The sequence below is a fragment of the Haemorhous mexicanus genome, chromosome 5, assembly GCF_027477595.1.
Source record: "Haemorhous mexicanus isolate bHaeMex1 chromosome 5, bHaeMex1.pri, whole genome shotgun sequence".
Lineage (NCBI taxonomy): Eukaryota > Metazoa > Chordata > Aves > Passeriformes > Fringillidae > Haemorhous > Haemorhous mexicanus.
The window spans coordinates 13,666,133-13,686,973 of record NC_082345.1 but is presented as its reverse complement, the minus strand read 5'-3'; the positions used below and the strand labels follow the sequence as shown (position 1 = coordinate 13,686,973).

Here is a 20,841-nt window from a genome sequence, read left to right as displayed (position 1 = left end):
GTCAGCAGGACTTTCTTGAGGGTAGGAACCTGTACCAGCAACAAAATGGATGTCTTTGATGTAGCTCTCACTGAGACCTTCACTGAGAAGCAGAGTGTAGAATTATCACAGGAGCTGCTAGACGTTTCTGTGCAGGGGCTTGTGCTGCTAGGGGAATGGATAGATCCCAGTCCCAGGGCACTGGCCTTGCTCCTCCATTTGGAGCAGACCCATAGGAGATCTAACTACACTCAAAGCTTAGGGTCCAGGCCTGCTCACGCTGATGCCTCAGTGGCACCTGCATTTACTGAATCCAAATGGTTTGGGAGTGAGTGTAGAGCCTTCTGAAACATGTCTCTGCTAAAGGAACAAGTTCCTGACAAGATTGCCACAGAGCAACTTAACGGGTTTCTGCTGCTGCTCAAAAGCTGTGAATATCTCTATTCATTCCCTTGGAAAAAAGGTTAATAAACTCAGAGAATTAGGGAATATTTCTGTGTAATAGCTTGGATATGGGAAGAGGGGGCAGGGTGTAAAGGTCGTGGGTTTTCCCATATAAATACACTAGGCATGCTCCTGGATTTCCTTCCAGGGAAGGTGAAGCTCAGGTCATGTTCTGCTTATAGAAGAGCCAAGGAAGAGCAAGGAGGGGGAAGAAGGGAGGGATTATTCCTGTACAGAGTTTCTCTGAGTTACCCAGCCAAAAACCCTGCCAGTGTGATTCAGTTCTTTCTCCAAACCACTGGAGCAGGCACTGACTGCAGACATGACTGCCCCAGGGAATCACACCTCCAGGCAGAGCTGGAAATAAGGGCAAGAGAATCCATCATGAACTTTCTCTGCTCTCACAGGCAGGAACTTTCTCTGATTAGCTTCAGTGGCTGCAGTGCTCCTCTCTCTTACATAAATCATTGGCCAGGGCAGAATGGAGAGGGACCTGGGATGCTCCGTGGAGGAGGAGCTTCAGGCCCTGGACACAAAACCAGAAGAACAGAAGCAGAGAGACACAGACTGGGAAGCCCACCAGAGATTTCAGCTAGCCCAGGGACCTTCCTGGACAGAAGGGAAAGAGCTCTGTCTGCAGCCAAGCATATGCCTGTGGCTTGTGGTAAAGAAAAGTCAGAGGTGGATGTGCCTGAAAGGCAGGAGCTCCCATCCCACGGCCTGATCTGGAGAGGTATCCAGTTAGTGCTGCTCACATCCAGCAAGGAAAAGGGCTCTCCCTCAGCTTTAAACCACACTTGGGGTTCAGGTGTTGCAGAATTAAAACAAAGCAAACTATAATCTCTCATGCTGGTCAGAGACATGGAAATATTTAGATTCTGTTTCTCTCCTCATCAGCTGCACAAAAGCCTGAAGGCTGTGTGAGGATTCTCTTCCCTGTCACTCTGGCCACAGGGATATTAATCATGTGAAAAACAGGGACGTGGGCAGTCTCTAACAGACAACGCTGCCTCGGTCTGGCAGGAGCACGGACCTGCACCGCTGCGGTAAACAGAGCTCCCGCAGAGCACTAAGTGAGCTCTCTTTGCAACACAAGCAGCTATTTGCATTTTACTCGTAAGAAAGCACCTGAAGAGACAGAATTACCATGATGGCACGGGATGTGCTGACAGCAGTGCTGTTCCATACCCCCAGAGCATTGGTAAACGAGTCTCAAATGCCAGAATAACCAGCAGGCTGAGGGGTCCCAATTCTCCATTGCTGTAAGGATGACAGAAGGACTACACTGGACTGGGGAGGTGCCTTTTTTTTATGCAAACATAGGCACAGGTTGTGCTGGACAGAAATGGAGACTAAATGATTTTCAGTCCTTATCAATTGTAGGGCATTGCCAAGCAGTAGACAAAAACCTCTCTGCTGTCTCTTTTACATTGTGTGGCTGGGCACTGAGATGACCGAGAATGTGAATTTTCCAAAGAAACAAATAAGTATGTGCCTGAAGCATGATCATGTATCTGAAGCTTCTCCTGGTAACAGGCTTGGAACTGATGGTAGAGACAGAATGATAAAAAATTGTTCCTCATACAAGGGTCAGACATGAGTAACTAGGATGAGGTGTTCACCTGTCTTCATACACAACTTGTGAGATAATTTTAGGTGACAGTCCCCAGTCAAGTTTTAAGAGTTACAGAGCAGCTTTTGGAATTATTCTGTTTTTTACAAAAACCACGTAGCTATCATAAGAAAACAAAATCACACATTCCAGCCTCCTCTGAAGAGTGTTATGAAAAAGAGAGCAGGAATTTTACATGGCCTAAAAAATAACTACAGCACATAATCTAGAGGATGCTCAAGATCAGTCCTTTATCCTCTCATTTTCCATTGCACACACTCTAATACCTGCTTCTATTGATCTGGCATGCAGAAAACTAGGACAGCTAAAAGAGAATTACCTGGTACATGCAGCAGCATGGCAGGTGTGATCTACCTTGAGGGTGATCAGACAGCCACAGCCAAAAACTGGGACATACACGTTTGCCAGGAGGAATTTCGGAATGGACCCTGCATTCTAAGTAATGCCAAGTAAAAAGAGAAGTGCACAATCTGTTGTTGCTGTCTGCACTGTTTCTTTCTTCTAAGGGCAACTCTCTTCAAAAAGCCCCAAATCAAAAATCAGCAACCCAAAATCTCAGATAGTGTAACACAGTCCCAGTAGGGGAGATGGGATGGGACCTCTGGACCTCACCCTGTCCAACCACCCTGCCCAAAGCAGGGTCAAGTCCCTCTGCTAGGGATGCTGAAGACTACTAGCAACTGAGGTAAAATTTCTCATTTATACTAATTCTGATGTGTTTTCATGGTTATGAACACAGGAAAATTGCCATTCAGTCATCTTAGAGATACTCAGGTCTTTTAGACATTTAAACATTTTTTTCTGACTGCTCTGAACATGTATTTGAATACTAAAGAGGGTTTATTTTAAAAATTCAAGCTTGTTTTGGAAACATCGTTAATGAACATAACTGTACTCGGTAGACTTGGTTGCAAAATAGGAAGTTATAGATGTTTGTAAATTATTTGTGGCACCACATGAGAATTATGAATTTGAAAAGCATTTATCAGCACACAATCTTTCCATAAGTGAAGAAAAGAATGAGAGTACTAATATCTGAGGCTATCATTGCTGTTAGCAGTTGGCCATACCACCCGAATTCTCTAAAAAAGTAGGACAAACCCCGAAAGAAAAGTAGGACATTTAATCACTCCACACCACCTGGAACATTCAGCACTGCATCAAGTGCACATACTCAGCACACTGAGATGCAGTGGACAGATGAACCTGGAATATTTAAGTGGGAAGCAATGGCTACTGTATGAGGTTATGCCTGAAATATTCATCAGGAGAAGATAATTTAATGTTTTCTTACTTAAAGAAAAAAAATCCCAGATCTTCTTCTTTGCAAAATAAAGGGAAAAGAAAACCCAAAACATAGTAGGGATGCTGATCCCTGGTGTTTAATCAGCTTTTCTTATCACTAACAGCAGAGTGTCTTCTGGATCATCTTCTGCATCAACGTGATTTTTACAGAACAGAGTTTTGCATACCCAGAATCCCAAATTTGGCCTCAAGGAGCCATCTTATGTTACAACTCATATCCCATCCTGACATTCTTAAGAGAAGGATTTGGAGAAGATTGTTACAAAAAAAAAAAAAAAAATTGAATTGCCTAACTGGCATTTTGTAAGAAAAACATTTAGGAAAAAAATAATTCTGCCCAGTGTTGCATTAATTACCCTGACTCACTGGTCCCTGCCAGACTGCATCCTTGTTCTCCTGAGTCTGCAAACTGAGGTCGCTATCAAGAGTGGTCTACAAAAGCAGCATTGCTCCCTCACATCACTTATTTAGCCATCACTTATTTAGCCAAAAGATTGTTAGGAATGGCCAACATCCCTCTTCCTCTCTTATAGGTTGGGGTCTCTCTGAATAACTCAGCACTTTTATGAATCTCTGTGGCTTTTCCGCCTCTCTCGTGTGTCATGAGAGATTTTGGGAAAAAGTGCAGGGAGCCCCAGGACAAGTGGGAAGGGGGCAGCCACCAGGACAGTGATTGGGAAGGAATCAATTTGTGCCATTTGTAAGAAGAACATTAGAAATGGATTGTTACAGGTGTCAGGATCAGGTTTTGCACCAGGGGCTCACCACACTGCAGCCCTTGCTGAACCACAAAGTGTGTTTCCTAGTAGACACAGGAACTTCTCTAATTTGCATTTTATGCCAAAGGGGGAACAATTGTTCAAATGTTCTTTTGGTAAGTGGGAAAGATGAGCAGGTGCATTTTATTGAACCACAATTGGTCAACATGGGTGTGGGTATGTGAATTCCCACAGTGTCCATAGCTGTCTTTGCCCATTCCCTTCAAACACCTTGTAGAGGGTTGAGAGAGGCCAGGAAGAATGAGACATGAGCAAGAAGTTGGCTTGTTGTGGTATTTGCAGGGTTCCCCAGACAGAGGAGGAATTGAGAAACTGACTCCATGTTCTTAGAAGGCTAATTTATTATTTTATGATATTATATTAAAGAATACTATACTAAAACTATACTAAAGAACAGAGAAAGGATGCTTACAGAAGGCTTAACAAGATAATATTTAAAAACCCATGACTCTCTCCAGATTTCTGACACAGCCTGACCATGATTGGTCATTAAGTCAAAATAATTCACATGTTGGATAAACAATCTCCAACCACAATCCAAAGCAGCAAAACACAGGAGAAGCAATCAGATAATTATTGTTTTCTGTTTTCTCTGAGGCTTCTCAGCTTCCCAGGAGAAGAAATCCTGGCAAAGGGATTTTTCCAGAAAATATGACAGGGACAGCTTGTGTCCACTGAGGAGTTTTATACATTTTCTTTCTGTTATAATATTCATTGCTTTTCGGTTTTTTTTACCCATTATGAAGACTCTGTACTGACTGGGTGCAGCAAAATAGAAGGGCTACCATGAACCAGGTGACTCCTCTGGCTTACTCAGGTCCTGCTGCTGAGGAGCCAGTTCCTTGAGAACATGATGAATGGAGGGACCAGGCTGGGAGAGAAACTGTGGGAGAGTCTGCTACACATCCCTGCCCCTGCCAGCCTGGTAATGATGGGCTGCTGTCAGGTGCTGCAGGCTGCACCTCCCTGAGAGCTGAAGGGGCACAACCTCAGGGGTTGCTTGAGGTCATTTGGGGTTACTTGAGGACACTGGAATCCTTGGTGGGGTTACTTGAGGCCATTGGAGTGCCTAGTAGTGGCCACCTGAGGTCATTTGGGCTGACCTGAGGTCACTGGAGTGCCTGGTGAGGGTTACCTGAGGCCATTTGGGGTTACTCAGACAGGAAGCACAGTCAGCACAGACGCTGCCTTTGGACTTTGCTGTTCAGAACATCCAACCAGGACTTCAGGAACACCATCCAAGACAGCTGGACATGGATGGACCCATCATACACAGGTCAAGGTCTCCAAAGCCCCAGAGATTTGCACTTCTCACCTGGAGAAAAAGGATGGGAGACCTTGGCTATCAGTAGCCATAGACAAGGACCTCTAGGGATTAATGGGCAAATATGAACTGTCATTGTCTGCTTTATTCTCTGTATTTACTTGCCACACCTGGTGCAGGGACCAGAGGTGGAAAAGTCAGGAAGGGTGCTTCAAATGTTCCAGATGTTAAAAAGGGTTAAGTGAATAATAACTAGGGTTTGTAAAGACAAATTGAGAAATAAGAAGAGGAGGGATTGAGAGGAAAGCTCATGTCTTTACCATCAATTCCATGGGTGGTGTGGGTCTTAATGTCTTTGAAATGGGTCTTAATGTCCCTCCTGATGTTTTGCAGCAGGTTTGTTGCAGAGCCCAGACAGTTTGGCTCCTGAAACAGAGAAGGGTCTGCACATGATTGAGCTTCAGAACTTTGGGGTAAAATGACAGGTTCAAGGGGGGATATGTTGCAGGTGGTTTGGGAAGGCTGTACCTTCCCAGTACCTCAGCCAGTGGCGAAAGGAAGAGGGCAACATGCGGCTGGGAGCTCAGGGTAAGAGGAGGCTTCACCGTCCAAAAGCTCGAGAGAGAGAGAGAAAACCCCACGGGTGTGCCCCGGTGGACTCTCTCCCTTTATTCCAATAAAGTTGCAGGACTCTTCTGTCTTCTTTTGGACATAAATTTCTGGCGTTTGTGGCTTTTCCTGACAAACGTTTCACTGAAATCCAAAAAGATTTCATGTACTGGCTTCCCTTGAACAACTGGCTGGGTTATCTTGTGAAAAATAGAGAATATTAGTTACAACCTCATGCTAGGAGAGGCTACCACCACTAGTTTGTCCCAAAGCTTTTTTCCATAATGAGGTCAGATCTTGCTCCTTGTTTATGTTTCCACCTTGCCTGGCAGGATGTTCATGCTGTTCATGGCTGTATGGCATCCTTGTGATTTTGGTGTTTTCCATGGGTGACTGGAGACATTTCTCCAGGTTCTTATGGCCATCCTGATGGTTAGGCTTAAACAGCAAACCCCCCCTACCTCCTGGACAACATTTCTTCTAACTGCATTCTATGGAATATTTGGAATGGAATATTTTCGGTTTGTTATTTGTTTGTTTGTGATTCTGTTTTACTTGTGAGTTTTGTTTTGATTTTCTTTGGGTTTATTGTTGTTGTGTTTTGTTTTGTTGGTCTGGGTTTGGTGTTTTTGGCAGGTTTGGGGTTTTCTTGGTTTTTTTGGTTTTTTTTTTGTTTTGTTTTTTTTTTTGTTTGTTTTTTTTTTTTTTTTTGTTTGTTTTTTTTTTTTTTTCCTTGGGGCAACACCATGGATATTTTTATCGATGTGGAAAAAAGACTTATTCACTTCTTCCTCCGCTACGCTCCATCTCCATCTGCCCGTGCTCCCGGCAGCGTCAGCGCTGGCAGCCAAGAGCCTATGGCAACCGGTCCTCTCGGGGGCTGGGGCAAGGCAACGAGCGCCGGGACTCTGGGAAGAGTGAAAACTCTTTTCCTTGGGATTCGCGGGGGTTGGTTTGTTTGTTTGTTGTTTGTTTGTTTGTTAGTTTGTTTCCGTGACGCGCGGCCGGCTGCGTGCGCGGAACGCCGGGGCCGCGGGAGCCGTTTCCAGCCGAGCCGGGCCGGGCACGGGAGCGGCCCCCGGCGCGGCGGGGCACGATGGCGAGAGTGCTGACGGCCCTCAGGCACCACTGGAAGAAATCCACGTTCGGAGCCTGCCTGCTGGGCTGGGGCGGACACTGGCTCTATGGGAAGCACTGGTAATGCCGTCTGGGCTGGGGCGGGCCGGGCGGGGAGGCGGGAGGAGAGAGAGAGGGAGGGAGGGGGAGCGCCTAAAAGGGGGGGGGTCGCCTCTCGGAGGGCCCCGGCAAGCGGAGGGGATGGATCTCCCTCCCGGATGGAGGATCAGAAGGGGCTGGCTCTCTCTCCCGGATGGATGAGCGGGAGGAGATGAATCTTCCTCCTGGTCGGCAGCGGGGCCGTGGGAGGCTCAGTGCCTCTTCTGCCTTCCCACGTCGGCCGCGTTGCAGGAATGGGGCGGGTTCAGGCGGGAGGTTTAAACAGGGGGGATGTCTGGCTGTCATGAGCAGTGTTGGGGCCTCTTGGAGAGGAGAAGGTTTTCTGTCTTCTAACCTAAAGAAGAATGTCGTGAGCCGCACGTGTGCCTTCAGCTGGCTTTGAGTCTGTACTATAGGTTTGACCGGAGCCAGGCCTGCAGGGTGTGCTGAGCGTGGCCCAGCCCAGCGTGGTGCCCTGTGCCTGTGGGCTTTCCCTCCTCCTGTTTGCTGTAGCGGGGGCCCCTGGCTCTTTCTGAGCCCTGGCACGGGCAGCCTTGTGCTGTTTCCCCCCCACCACGGTGTGGTCTTTGCTGCTGTCACCCACCCAGGAAGAAGCCAGCTGCTCCTCCCGTAAGTTATACCTGGTGGTGTCATTGCCACTGCTTACCTGGGGAGTAAATGTCCCTTCCAGTAAGTAAAATCCTCATTTGCTTTTTTTAAAAAAGCTGAGTTTATCTTTTAATCCTTGTCGTTCAGGATTATGGGTAATGCATTTGACTGAAAAGCAGGTGTAGCCAAATTATTTAAAAAAGCTTTTACTTTTGGTTCTGCTCCTTATTGTCACTGTCTTAATGATTTTTAATTGATTACTCAGGTTTTTAACAATGCTCTCTGTTGCTTACATTGCAATGCTGCCGAAGCCTCGGTGGAAAAGTTAGGAAAATAAATCTGTTTATGTTGGTTTTATACTCTCTTCACATCCTTTTGCCTAGGGACTTTGGCATTATATCAGGTTTTGTTTTGCATGGTACATCTGCTTTAGTTGCTTGCTTCTTCTTCTTGTCCACATCAGAGCCTCAATTGCTATGCACAAGCCATACCTGACTAGACTGATATTTGCCCTTTGAGAACACATTTAAAGTGTAGTGAGGTCTTGTGCTTTGGTTTCTGGCATCACAAGTTCCTGATGAAGGGCCTTGCTTTAGCACAGCATTGGCTCAGACTGGCCTCTGACTTCCTGGAAGTAGCTGATGTTGGTCATTTATTTGCAGCCAAGGAAAATTTTTGTTTGCCATCCTGCATCCCTCTTTTCATCCTTGTGGGTTTTCTAAAATATTTCTCTTGCAAGGAGAAGGTGATTTGCTTTTTTGACTTCTCAAGGTTCCTCCTTCTTTTGGATGCAGCAGCCATGATGCCTGCATTAAGTTGAGCTATTGTAAATAACAGTCTGTCCTGCAGATAAATGGCAGCTCTTCTGTAGTCAATCTCTCCAAGCTCACAAGGACAGAAGAGCTCTGAAGTACTTTCTTAAGACTTTAGAGGATGCTGTATGGACAAGAAGAATGTTACCTTTTCCAGGCTTGTTCCCAGTGCCTCTTCCCTGCCTGGAAATGGAGGTGGGAGTGCCCCTTGCACACCCTGAAGAGTGTGCTGTGGAGCCTGGTGTGGATGCCCTTGTGCTCTCTAGAGTGTAAAGGGGAGAGGGGCACTGGAGTGTGATGGATCATCATCGAGTTGGTCTGAAGGTTGTGGATGGCACCTGTAAAGGCTGAGGAGCTGCTTAGTCCTGGTAGTTTCTTCCTGCAGTGTTTAGTTTCTGGATCAGTGTATTAGCCTTTCAGTTTGGGGGTATTGGTTCCAACACGGACTGATTTAAAAGTAAGGAGTTTTGGAAGAGCAGGAAGAATTGAAGGACGAAGCCTTGTGCCTTTTCCCCCCCTCTGCCATGAGTTATTCAGCCCTTCTGAGCATGTGATAGTGCAGAAGGTACCTCTTCACAGGGCTTCCTGTCAGGAGGTGGCAAAGGTTTTTCATGTGTCAAATGATAGGAATTATGTCTGGATGAACTACTGTTAACTAGAACCTCATTGCCAGTCTTGTAAAACCATAATGCATCTTAAAATTCCTTTTCCTCTCATAAAAGAATATGCTTTAAAGGTCCATTGTCTTGCATTTAGGATAGCAAATACTTTTGTGCTATCTGAAAAGTAGGAGGATAACTCAGTGTTGCTACATGTGAGGTTGTCTGGATTGCATGAATTTATATATTAGACTCTTTTTAATCTATAGCATATCATTGTTTCAGGTACAAAGGACACTTAATTTAATGTCCTAGATCAAAGCTTGCCGGGTAGGGAGATTGTCAGATGTGTGTTCATTCACAGTAACATACTTCTGCTTAACATGCACAGGTGTGGGGAATTACAGATCAAGATTGTTCTTTACCATTTGATTGTTCTAAAATTTTCTCCAAGTTTGGAATCCCTTCTCAACTTTATGTCCTCGGTCACCTTTCCTGAACTGAGCTGCAGCTGTTCTTTGTAGCCCCAGGGGGTACAGTGAGCTACCAGCTCTGCCAAATCAGCAGAAATGAAATCTCTAGCATGATGGACATCATCTGTACTGATTGTCAGATTTGACCAGACTGTTACAGTGATGTCACTGCATAAGTGATCATCACCATGTCAGGTTGGAGACCCTGGATATTCTGCTGAGGCAGTGGACTCATCACATACTTAGTTTTACTCTGTATATATTAAAGTATTGACATTCTCAGTAGAAAATGCTGGCAAAGCACCTGAGCATTTGACTGCCTGCCAGTAATCCTGAGCGGTGCTGTTATCTACAATTTGAATGTTAGTCTCTGTGTGTTTGCCAGCTGATAACTCACTTTGTCACCTTTCTGCATATATTTCCTGAGTAGCTGACTTTATTTCATCCAAACTTTGTCAAAAAACATTCTGAGTCTTAGGTAAAGCTGATGAAACCTAAGATTTGTCTTTCATGCCCTTCCAAGGCCAAGATGGAAGTAAATTCTAATACCTAGTAAAGAGGATTCTGTGCTCTTACTGTATTAGAAGCAGCCAAAAAAGCTCTTTGCTAAGATAAAATCTTTTTGAGGAATTCTGATACAGCTCCTGAGGACTGATTCTGTGTGCACAGCTTTGGTCAAGTTTCTCCTCACAAAACTGTTTGGTGCAGTCACTAAACTTTAAAGTTTTTAGACTTCTTCATATTTGAGTACATTTAATAGTCTTAGATTTAATGCTGATAACCCATTTTGGAATGAGATCCTGAGCTTCTTTTTACATTTGTAGTGTGATCACTTTTAGGGGAGTTGTCTTGGTTGGATGTTAGACAGACCCTTGCTGCAGCTGAGAGCCTCAAACAGCTTCCGTTCAACTTCGTTGTCCTCTCCTTGTTGCATTCACTGCTGCCCTGAGTGACTTTCATGATGGGAGCTGTCCTTCCACCCTGGCTTCTGCTGGCTCTTGGGCACAAAACTCAGCCTCATCTTGAGCAGCATCAATACTAAATTGTGTGCATCTTGTGCTTATGTGTAAGGGTATTAATGCCCTCTTCCAGCTGAAAACATTCAGGACAGGAGCAGTGGCCAGCTGTCCTGCCCTAGGGGTGTTGCAGAGAAATCAGAGCAGCCCTGTCCAGGCAGGTCATATGTATGTTGTGTTCTCAGAGCCTTGTGTGCTGGCAGCCCGGAAGGGCTGGGGAGTGGGGAGCTCTGCACAGTCACTCTTGTGTCCCTTCTGTGTGTTTGTTCCATCCTTTGGTGTGAGCCTTCTCTGTTCTCTGTCTGTGCTGCTGTGGCTGCTGGCCTTGAGGCTGTGCTGGGAATGTTCTGTCTGTGGGTTCAGCCTAGGACAGCCTCTTTCTTCCATACCCTGCTGCCACTGTTTGTTCCTCTCAGTTTCCCAGTTTTTTACTGCTTAAGCAAGTTGGCCCAGCTGTAAGCTGTGTGATGCTTAATTCTCACAGCAGGAAGACAGCCTTGAGTTTGCCAGTAGATGCAACACTGCTTGTCTGTTTGGCTTTGAGGCTGAATGCTATAGATAAGGCCTTGGGGGAAACGTGAAGTAAAAATTGATTTTTAGTTTGCTGTGGATATGGTGCAAGTCAGAAGAAATCTCTTTGTATTCTTTCAGGCAGTGGAGCAATTTCCCTCCGCCTTCACCTGCTTATGTTTGAGGATTGTTGAAAAAGCTTTGTTAGCACCTAATAGTAGACAATAAAGTACAAAAAATCAACAAAATCTTATGTTTGTTATTAAAGTCTCATCTTTTCTGGGAGCTGGTGAGCAGTCGTATTTTGAGAATGAATACATACTGAGGCAGAAGGCTTTAAGAAGTTACCTTTTAGCTGGTTTTCACATTTTTTCTAGCTCTATTTAGTGATTGTTATGACCTGCAGGGTACTTGCAGGGCCAGTTGGGGTACTTTAACTGAGCCGTGTGAGGTGAGTATATGCAACAGCTGTGATGCAGAAGGAGGACTGCTGTTCTTACAAATGCATCCCTGTAAGTGCACCTGTACTGGTTTTTTTTGGAGTTTGAATCTAGTTAAATGTTGACATAATATTTTAAGGAAATGGAAAAATTCCTATTACCTGGCATCTTTAAAACAAACCTGGGACACCCTTGACAAACTCAGATAACTTTGAAATGTCCCAGTTGAATTAAGTGGAAATCCTATGAGTATAGCTGGGATGGTGTAGGATTCTGGGTGCTGTGCTGCTGGAGAAGTGAGACAAATCACCTGGAAATTGCTGGATGGTAAATGATTCTTCTAGTCTCAGAATCTGAACTTCTCCTTTGATACCAAAATGGTAAGTGTCAAAGTAGGCTTCTTCTATCTCTTTAAGTGCTTCAATGCAGGAGAAAATCAGCATAAATGTTGACATCTAAACTGTCAAGCTTAATTTTTATGGGTAAAACTCACTGAGGTGAATCCTTGACAGTTGTTTTGAGGATCTTTGAGGTTGAGAAAGAGAGCACAGTATTTTCAGTTTGTATTTGGGAAGTGTTACTGGGCTTCATTTTAAAGACAATTAACACTGCGGCATAAAGCTGGGGGCACCAGGAAAACAGCCTGGCTGACAGTGTGACAGAGCTTGACTTCTAAACAAAATAGCATCAATGTGAAGTAAACAGATAATGTGGATTTGGCTGGGATTTGTTGAGAAGGTTAGGACAGCAATTCTCAAAGACATCAACTATGCAGCCATCATTTGATAATGGGAGCTCCTTGATATCCCATAATATTTCAATTTTATGTATTGAAATGACAATTATTTTCTATTTGCTTTGGCCACACGTAGTGTGGGGAGGGAGGTGAAAATGTCCCTGTGTGAGGGCTCATGCCCTCAGTGGCACAGTGTGGACTCAGCCTGTCACGTTGTGTTGATTGTCTGGAATTAGCTGTGACACTGCTGTTGCGCAGCCTGGAACACCAACCTTTGCAGAGTTATTTTAACTGGTGCATTTCCATCATATTACTGCAATCAAACCCAATGCTGTTGCTCCTCTAAGTGATATTGCAGGTGCTCAATACAAATTATCTTCTCCTTTGGTTTTAAGGAGCAAATATGACAGCATTCCTCTCAGGAATTCTTTTGCAGACATTCTAGTTACTTGTTATCCTGATGAGGTATTATTCACATATTTTCTTTTTCCATGCTTGAACTCTTTCTTTGTCTTTTCATTATTACTAGGAATAAATCTGTGGCTTTTATAGTGTATTTAGTTTCACAGAATCCAATTTTATTTATATCTCACCTGAAGTCACCCTATTTCTTGTTTCATGGCACTGCAGCATCTCTTGGTAATGCCAGAAAGAGCAGCTTTTATAGTTCCAGTGACAGATAAATACTGTAAACCAATGGAATAAAACAGATGGCACTTGGGTTTGGCCTTGCCTTGCCTTTTCTTCTGCCATTTCCATGGCAGGGTTTGACCTGATGAGCCACACTTTGGGGTAGAAGTGTGCTGTTCTCCCAGCCACCTGTTTTTGTCTGGTTGGTCTTTAATCCTTTTGGTTGATACAGTGTTTGTTTTGGTATGCTTGACTGTAAGTGGGGGTTTTTGTGTGTGATATTTTGAGACAAAAATATATGGTCTTGCCAGGTATTAGGCAAGGACAAGCTGGAGGATGGAGAGTGTTGGTATCTAGAGGAAAGGCAAGACTCTTGGCACAGCAGAACAGTACTTGCCATTTTGTCTGCAAGGGGAAATAGGGCATTTTGGGGGCTGGGGAAGGAATAGACTTCATTCCTCACTCAACAGCTGTGTCTCCAGTGCTTGCTGTCTATATACCCTTGCCAGTGACAAGTCAGGAATATCTTTCTGAACAGAGCATCTGTGACATATCTAACACTGAGCATCTCTCTTTTGTTTTTACCCTTCACTTAATGAGATGAATGTTTTTCACCTCTCTGTGTTACTGCTTTGTGTTGTGCGCAGACCTGGGTGAGTGGGAGGTGCTGCATTAATGTGTGTTTGGCTTGCAAACTGATGGAAAGTGGAGTTCACAGTTGTAATGCACAAAGACTTAAGTCCTCTCTAGAACCCTTCTACACTGTCAGAATGGTAAGTACCTTTAGTGTAAACACCAGGCACCAAGAGCATTGGAAAAACCCACACCTGAGCTCTGGAGTACAGTTATGTAGCAATTTAACAAGTAAATCACAGTTACACAGTGTGCCAGAGTTTACATAATCTCAGCACACATAATCTCATCCTGGTCTTTGTTTTCTGCTTTTGGTTTTTGTAGAAAGAGTGCTTATGTGCACATGCAGAAAAAAAATATGCATGTGTGCGCCAATGGGGGTGTTTTATCCTTAAAATGTTTTGGGGTTTTTTCTGTTCCAGTGTTGTCAAACTGTGTGTAAAAAGAGTATGTACCTACATTTTAAAAATGAGCAAATTGTTTTAAACTTACACAACGTAATGTCCCCTCTCTTTTCTGTCTTACCTGATAGTGATAACCTGCTGCGAAGAGCTGCATGCCAAGAAGCCCAGGTAATACTGTTTAAAATAATAAAATTAGATTAAAACCTGCCTTTTATCTTGGTTGTGCAGGGCTCCTGAGATTTTCCCAGTGGGCCTTTCCTACGTGACAAGCCTTCTGATGATGCCATCATCTGTGTTCTTTCCCTGGATGCCCAGGGGTGGATGGGGGTGCTGCCCCTTGTGTGTCCTGGCTGCTGCTGCAGGAGGGGGCAGCGTTATCCTTGGGGTGATCTTAATTGCTGCTGGAGCTACCCAGACCTCCATTACTGCATGTGCAATTGCTCTGTGCCTGTGAACTTCTGGCAGGGAGATGATTTGTTGATAAGAGTGAAATCCCAGCCCCACCAGGAGGGGTGTATGCTGGGCAGAAGCAGCACAAACCACTTTGTGTCAGTGCTCAGCTGCAGAGACCCTGCCCTTGTCTGTTTGACCCTGACTTTATCAGGGATGCCAGCTGTGATGACTGACTGACACAGCTCTTTTTGATCCATCTCCTGGGAACTTAATGAGGACAGCCTGGTTGCTGATCAGTGACAAGAAGGCCACTATTCATGGGGGAGAGTTATTCTCTCAGGGTACTGGCTGTTGTATTTCTTAGTTTGTGGCCTGCAAGGGCAAACAGCAGTCAACAAATTCCCATACTGCAATATTCCCACAAAGAAATCTTGTCCTTAATAAGCAATCTTTTGGAGGTGTAAGTGCTGCTGCCCATGAATGACATCACTTCTGTAGGATTTTAAGAGTTTTTACCTCCCACAAATAAAGTTTATTCTAAACCTGCTTCTTCTTAACAGATCTTTGATGTTTTGCAGGATGTAACTCTGCTCCCATCATTGTTCTGTAGTGGGACCTGAGTAGAATGGTGAAAATTATTTTTCTCAGTAAAGAAGTGTTGTGCACCTGAATTATCCCAATTTTAGCCTGTCTGCTGTTGAAAGATTTTCACAGCAACTTGTCTTGTGCAGTGGATCTTCATGCCAGAATAGGTGTAAGGGAACTCACTGCTCATGAAAAAACAAGGGAAATCTTTCCCTGAAAATACTGCTTTCAAAAACCATCTTGTAATTTCAGAGTCTTTATGTTTTCACTATTCATTTTTACTACATAATAGCAAAGTGATAGAAGTTTTTTTATATCACAAAAAATAGCCATTAATACTTCAATATTTGAAGCATGCTGACCAAATTAAACCAATTTTTTTAAAAGGAGCTGATGAAGTGGTTTGTGTGTATTGTCAAAAAGGTCTGAGTGCTAAGGAAAAGACAGGTACCAGCAGATAGTTCAGTTGTGGAAATCCTGAATTTCCCATTTCTTAAATCCAGTTATTAAGTGACAGGTTCTATTCCATTATGGCTTTTTCTTACAAATGAAATTGCAAAAGCACTGTCAGTAGAGCTTCCTGCAATTTTAGTGGTTAAAGCCTGAGACAATGTCCTGCAGAAGACTCCTGCAGGAATTAGAAAGGAATGAACCAGAAAACCTAATAATCAATTCTTGCTGTAATTTCCATTCTCACTGATGTGTCATTGCTAAATAATGCTTGAAAACACACAGCAGTACTGCATTAAGTGTCTGGTATTCTTCAGAATAACAACAATTTAAAATTGTTTGAAAAATGCTATTTGCTTTTATAGTGCTGGGAAAAAAACATAGACAAACTCCCCAAAGAAAAAGTTTAGTTTGAGTGAAGTGTGTGTGAAGTTCTTACCATTTTTACATTGGATTTTTAGGTTTTTAAGCCTGTTACATTATCAAATTGATGAGGGAGCTGCCTTCCTGAGAGAGAATCAATGACAGCAGTATTTCATGCAAAGGTTCTGCCATGTGTGTCTGAATTTAAATACCAGTTTATGATGACAGCCTTGGTGTAGCAAGTGATTATGGAAAGATTCTATAATGAAGAACCCATTTATCCTATTTTTAACATTTTACACCTCTCTCTCTGGGATAAGTCAGTGTCAGCTGACTCAGTCTTCCTTGGCAGATCAGTCTTGCTGTTGCTGAACTCTGGGCATGTTTAAAGAGATGCTGTTTAGCTGGCAAACAATTCACTCAAGGATAGTTTTCTGTAAAAGAATGTAGTTTCTTTGCTGGTATTCATAAAGCACTATAAAAGCTTTGTATAAAGGAATTTTCAAAGTTGTAGAATAGGGCTTGTCATTTTAGAAGTCCAGAAATGTAATACCTGGAAGCGTGCCTGTGACCAGAAAGTGAAAAAGGCACTGACTTACCTAAATTATACCTTGCATATATATATATATATATATATATGTATATATTTAATAACATACCATTTTTATGGTATGACTATAAGTTGCCTTTACTTATATTCTGCTCTGAAAGACTTCTAGCATATTGCATTATTAGTTTTTTATTTCCTGTCTTACAAATCAGCATTTGCTTTAGAAATGCCCCGTATGTAACATAAATGTCTAAGTATATTACATAATGAAGCAATTATGTCATTACTAATAAATTCTTTATGAGCCTTGTTGGGTTGTTTAGAGCCTTGCTAGATTGTTTGGAGCATGCAAATACATTATTTTTTTCCCCCTAAGCAAATAATTAGTTGTTTCTAACAGCTGTAACATGCTAGAGGGCCCCTATTCCCCAATTCCCACCAAACAATTGCAATATAATAAGCTGGTCTGTTTTCCACCTGATCTTTGAGTAAAGCTGAAGAGCTATTGATTTGTTTCACTTTCTTTGATGATTTCTTTACTCTCAGCAACTTCTCCCATGCTTTTTCTTTCTTGAAGAAGAAATTTGGATGTTTTAAGAGCACAGCCAGCTGTACCCATCTTTAAATTGAGGTTTCCTGTAGGGGGATAGAATATAAGAAAATAAAGATAGTGTAGAAAGTAATCTTACCCCTAAGGAGTTTCAGCTGGGCCAATTATCAAAGATTAGGAGCAGGCCTGACTTTAACAGGCCACAGCTGTAACCAAGGAGAAGAAGAGTTCTGTAAAAGAGTGGGTTGGAGGGTTGAGAAGGAAAGTGGAGTCAGTTGGCTACTTTGTGAAGAAGAAAGTCAGTGCTCTGAGGAGCTGCCCGAAAGAAACACCAAGAAAGTATGAAACTTTTGTGATAAAGAGACAGCAGTAGGGAACCCTTGCAATGAGATGCCGACAGTTGGCTGAGCAAAGTTTGCAAGCAAAATAAGTTTAAATAGCTAACAGCCACTAAAATTTCCTGGCTGTTGTGTACAATAAAATATAAAAATTACTGCTAGGGAGTTAGCTTCCAAGGGGGAAGGGGAAAAAAGTCAGGAGCAGTTGGCTGGGCCATGTTCAGTGCAGTAGTCTTTGGTTCCTACTCTTTGTAGGGCTTCTGGGTGGTATTGCTGAATACTTTGTATTCCTTGTGTTCAAATCCAGTTTGATTTGGTGTGTGAGGATGCCTTTAAATGACCTTCTAGAAGCTTATGGAGCAGGATGTAACATGTGGAAGTTTTGCATTTCCTTGCCTGTGCTGAACAGCTTTGGAAATTGGTCCAAAGTGCAAGAGTCTTTCTGGAGAAGCTCTCAAAGAATTTAAAATTGAGACACCTCTTCAGAATTGGATTAAAAGTTGAAGAGGAATTTAATGATTTTTATAGAGAGATAGATTAGTTTAAAAATGTGTAAGAAACAGTAGACTTGCTTATAGGTCAAGGCAGATTCTCTTGTCTTTATCTTTCCTGTCTTCAAAAACTGAAGTATAGAAAATACTAAAATGAGTAGAAGAGATAGAGGAATTAAAGTTCAGAAATTGGAAAGAATGCAGAAAGGAGGTGGCACGCAGGTGTATGAGAATTACATAAGGAAAGAAAATCCAGTAACCTTGGAGTCAAGGAGAGCTCCCTGGATTCCTGCCCATTGCAGAAAACCAGAGGTTGACAAAAACGGAATGGTAGTGGAATTGTAAAAATGAGCTAAAGAGTACTTATGATAGTGATGTGAGCTGCTGCTAAGAGTATGTGTCTTTGAATAAGAGACCTGTACAATGGCTGAAGATGGAAGTCATTTGAATGTCATGAGGCATGAAAGCCCATTGACATTTGTGGAGATGCATTATTTTGAACTGTTTTAGCAGTGTGCTTAAAAGATAAACTGAGCCCTGCTCTTTTTCTCTTACTTAGGCTTTTGGCAACCAGCCGATGCCTGCCACTATGCCATTGAAGAAAGCAACAGTCTTCCTCAACCCAGCAGCTTGCAAAGGGTAAAATTCCCCCTTCCTAGCACTCTCATTTGAGGCACTCTTTCTGCATTTTTCTCTGCTATCCACTATAAAAGCCAGCCAGATTTTTGAGCTCATTTTTCCCTCCCTCTGATGCCAAGCTGGTGCTATGTAACTATGCCAAACTTTATTTCACCAAAAATATTGGGATGAGAAATAGAATTAGTTGCTAAAGGTGGAAGAATTATTTCTAAGCACACACACACACATATATTTTTATTTTTTTTTAATCCTGTGTTTTGGCCTTTGTCATTCCCTCATATGTAGAATTCCTTTGTATTCCTTCCAAACTTTTGCATGTGATATACTTCCATCCTCAAAAACTATAGAAGTAAGAGATGACCTTGATTGCTTCAAGACTTGAAGTTGGCAAGAAGTGGTCTTACTTCTGTGGGAACCTGCCCTTGAAAGGGATGTGCCCACAAACTGAGAGGCTAAATATGGGCTTGGAGCAAGACTCCTGGAAGAGGTCTGCTGCTATTTTTATGTGCTCATTAGCAGAAAAACCATAACCTTGGATGTGATGTGTGTCTGTTTCTGTTGATCATATAAGCTTTGGAATAGTTGCATTTTGTGGAAGGGCAGAGAGTTTTACTGCCAATATGAGGGGAGTATTATAGCTGACATGTAAGTGCTTGGACTCACATGCTTTTGTGAGTCTGGAAAATGCATAGTATTAATCAAGTCTCATGTTTCTACTTGTAAACAATATATAGTTAGTGATATAATTATTTTGTTATGCAATGACAGGTATAAAATTATCAGTCCTACAACAAAAAGGTCAGAATTTCGCTTCTAACCTTATTTAATAATATGTAGTAATAAATAATCAGTATTTTAAAAGTACTTCTTAAGGCCTACATGGGCCTCCTTTGTGGTCCTAAAGGCTGGTGCTTTGTAGGTCATTCATTTTCTAATCAGTTTCTTTCTGGAGATCTTAATTTGTTTTAATGGGATTTTAAAATTATTTTTGGCAAAATTTAGATAGCATCTTTTGCACTTACTAAAACTGCAACAAAACCCTGACATCTGAGATATGAGACTAGAAATGTAATGCATTTGAACTACATGAAATCTCATCTTTCCTCACTGTCAGGTTGAGTGACTGATTGTGGGGATTGAATGCTTGGTTTTAAGTAGATTTCTTCTTGCTATTCATTTGTTTCTTTCCTTTTTAATTTTTTTTTCAGCCACAAGCATCATTAAACAGTTTTTACTCTGTTATTTCTAGCAAAGCTGGGAACCTTTTTGAAAAGAATGCTGCACCAATCTTGCACTTATCTGGCTTGGATGTAACTGTGGTTAAGGTAAGAACTGATAGGTCCTGCTACTGTAGAAATATTGACTCTCTTCTTTCTTTTCTTGAAGAATTGAAATTCAATCCTGTATGCATTTGAAATTCTCAGTTGTCCTGTAGACATCTTATAGGAAGAAATAAATACTGAGATATTAGGCCAATACCTAAGCTTTTCAATTCACAGTTGGTTCTCAAACAGTGTAGTAGCTGTGTAGAGATTTTAATTTTTAGCTAAAGCAGTACATATGTTTGTTTATCTGTCTACAGCAGCCCTTCTAAAATTCATGTTTGAGAAAAAAACTCTCTAAATATTTGAGTGCTGGCTAGTGGTGCATGCCCATTGCTGTTGAATTTGTCATTTCTGCCTGAACTTGAAGAATTGAAAAGTGAGGAATTTTGACAAGCAGTTGAACCGTTCAGATTAATTAAAAATAACCTTTTATCTTTACACTGAAATTATTTCTGTGTCTTTCCAAATAATTCAACGTTCCCACCATGAAAACAGAACACTGAGCTCTAAATGGTGGGAATTAACAAACAGGTTTCCTTTGGAAAGAAAAGAACAAGGAAACATTGAGGGGACTCTGCGCTTTCTGCAGTTTTTTTGAGGCTGTGATATGTGAATTGCTTAATAGTCAGTGTGTCCTAACAGCAGAATACTCTGATATGCATGTTATGCATCTTTCTGTCTTGGAATCTTTTCCACAAGGTTCAGTATTAAAATGCTGTTTTTATTAATCCCTTTCTCTGATAACTAAATATATCTAGTTCCATCCTAAGAGAAGAAATCATTTTCCAAGACTTAAAACGGATGCTTGGTAGTGTTAGATCCAACAAGTTGGCAAAACAGGGCTGGGCCAGGAAGGCTGAGATGACTTGGTAAAAGACATGAATTTTGTAGAAAACAGTTTTAATGGTTTAAAAAGTCAGTACTCTTTACTGCTAAATCCATTGCCAGTGGCTGTCAGGCAGTGGCCTTTTATATAGATGATGCTATGTTTCAGGAGATGCACCTGAGCACTTTGGCTGTAAAAGATAGTGGGAGTTTTTCTGCAAGTGATTGGTTCCTGGATTTGT

General features: G+C 42.4%; 1 protein-coding gene across 1 annotated transcript in view; it reads left to right on the top strand.

The window, feature by feature from the left end:
• Positions 1–7,052: 7,052 nt before the first annotated feature.
• Positions 7,053–20,841, top strand: part of AGK (acylglycerol kinase) — a 35,521-nt gene continuing 21,732 nt past the window's right edge. The window contains exons 1-4 of the mRNA XM_059845938.1: positions 7,053–7,210; positions 14,219–14,258; positions 18,370–18,449; positions 19,699–19,774. Of these exons, the coding sequence (XP_059701921.1) occupies positions 7,110–7,210; positions 14,219–14,258; positions 18,370–18,449; positions 19,699–19,774 (297 nt within the window). The 5' untranslated portion in view covers positions 7,053–7,109. The remainder of the gene's footprint in view (positions 7,211–14,218; positions 14,259–18,369; positions 18,450–19,698; positions 19,775–20,841) is intronic.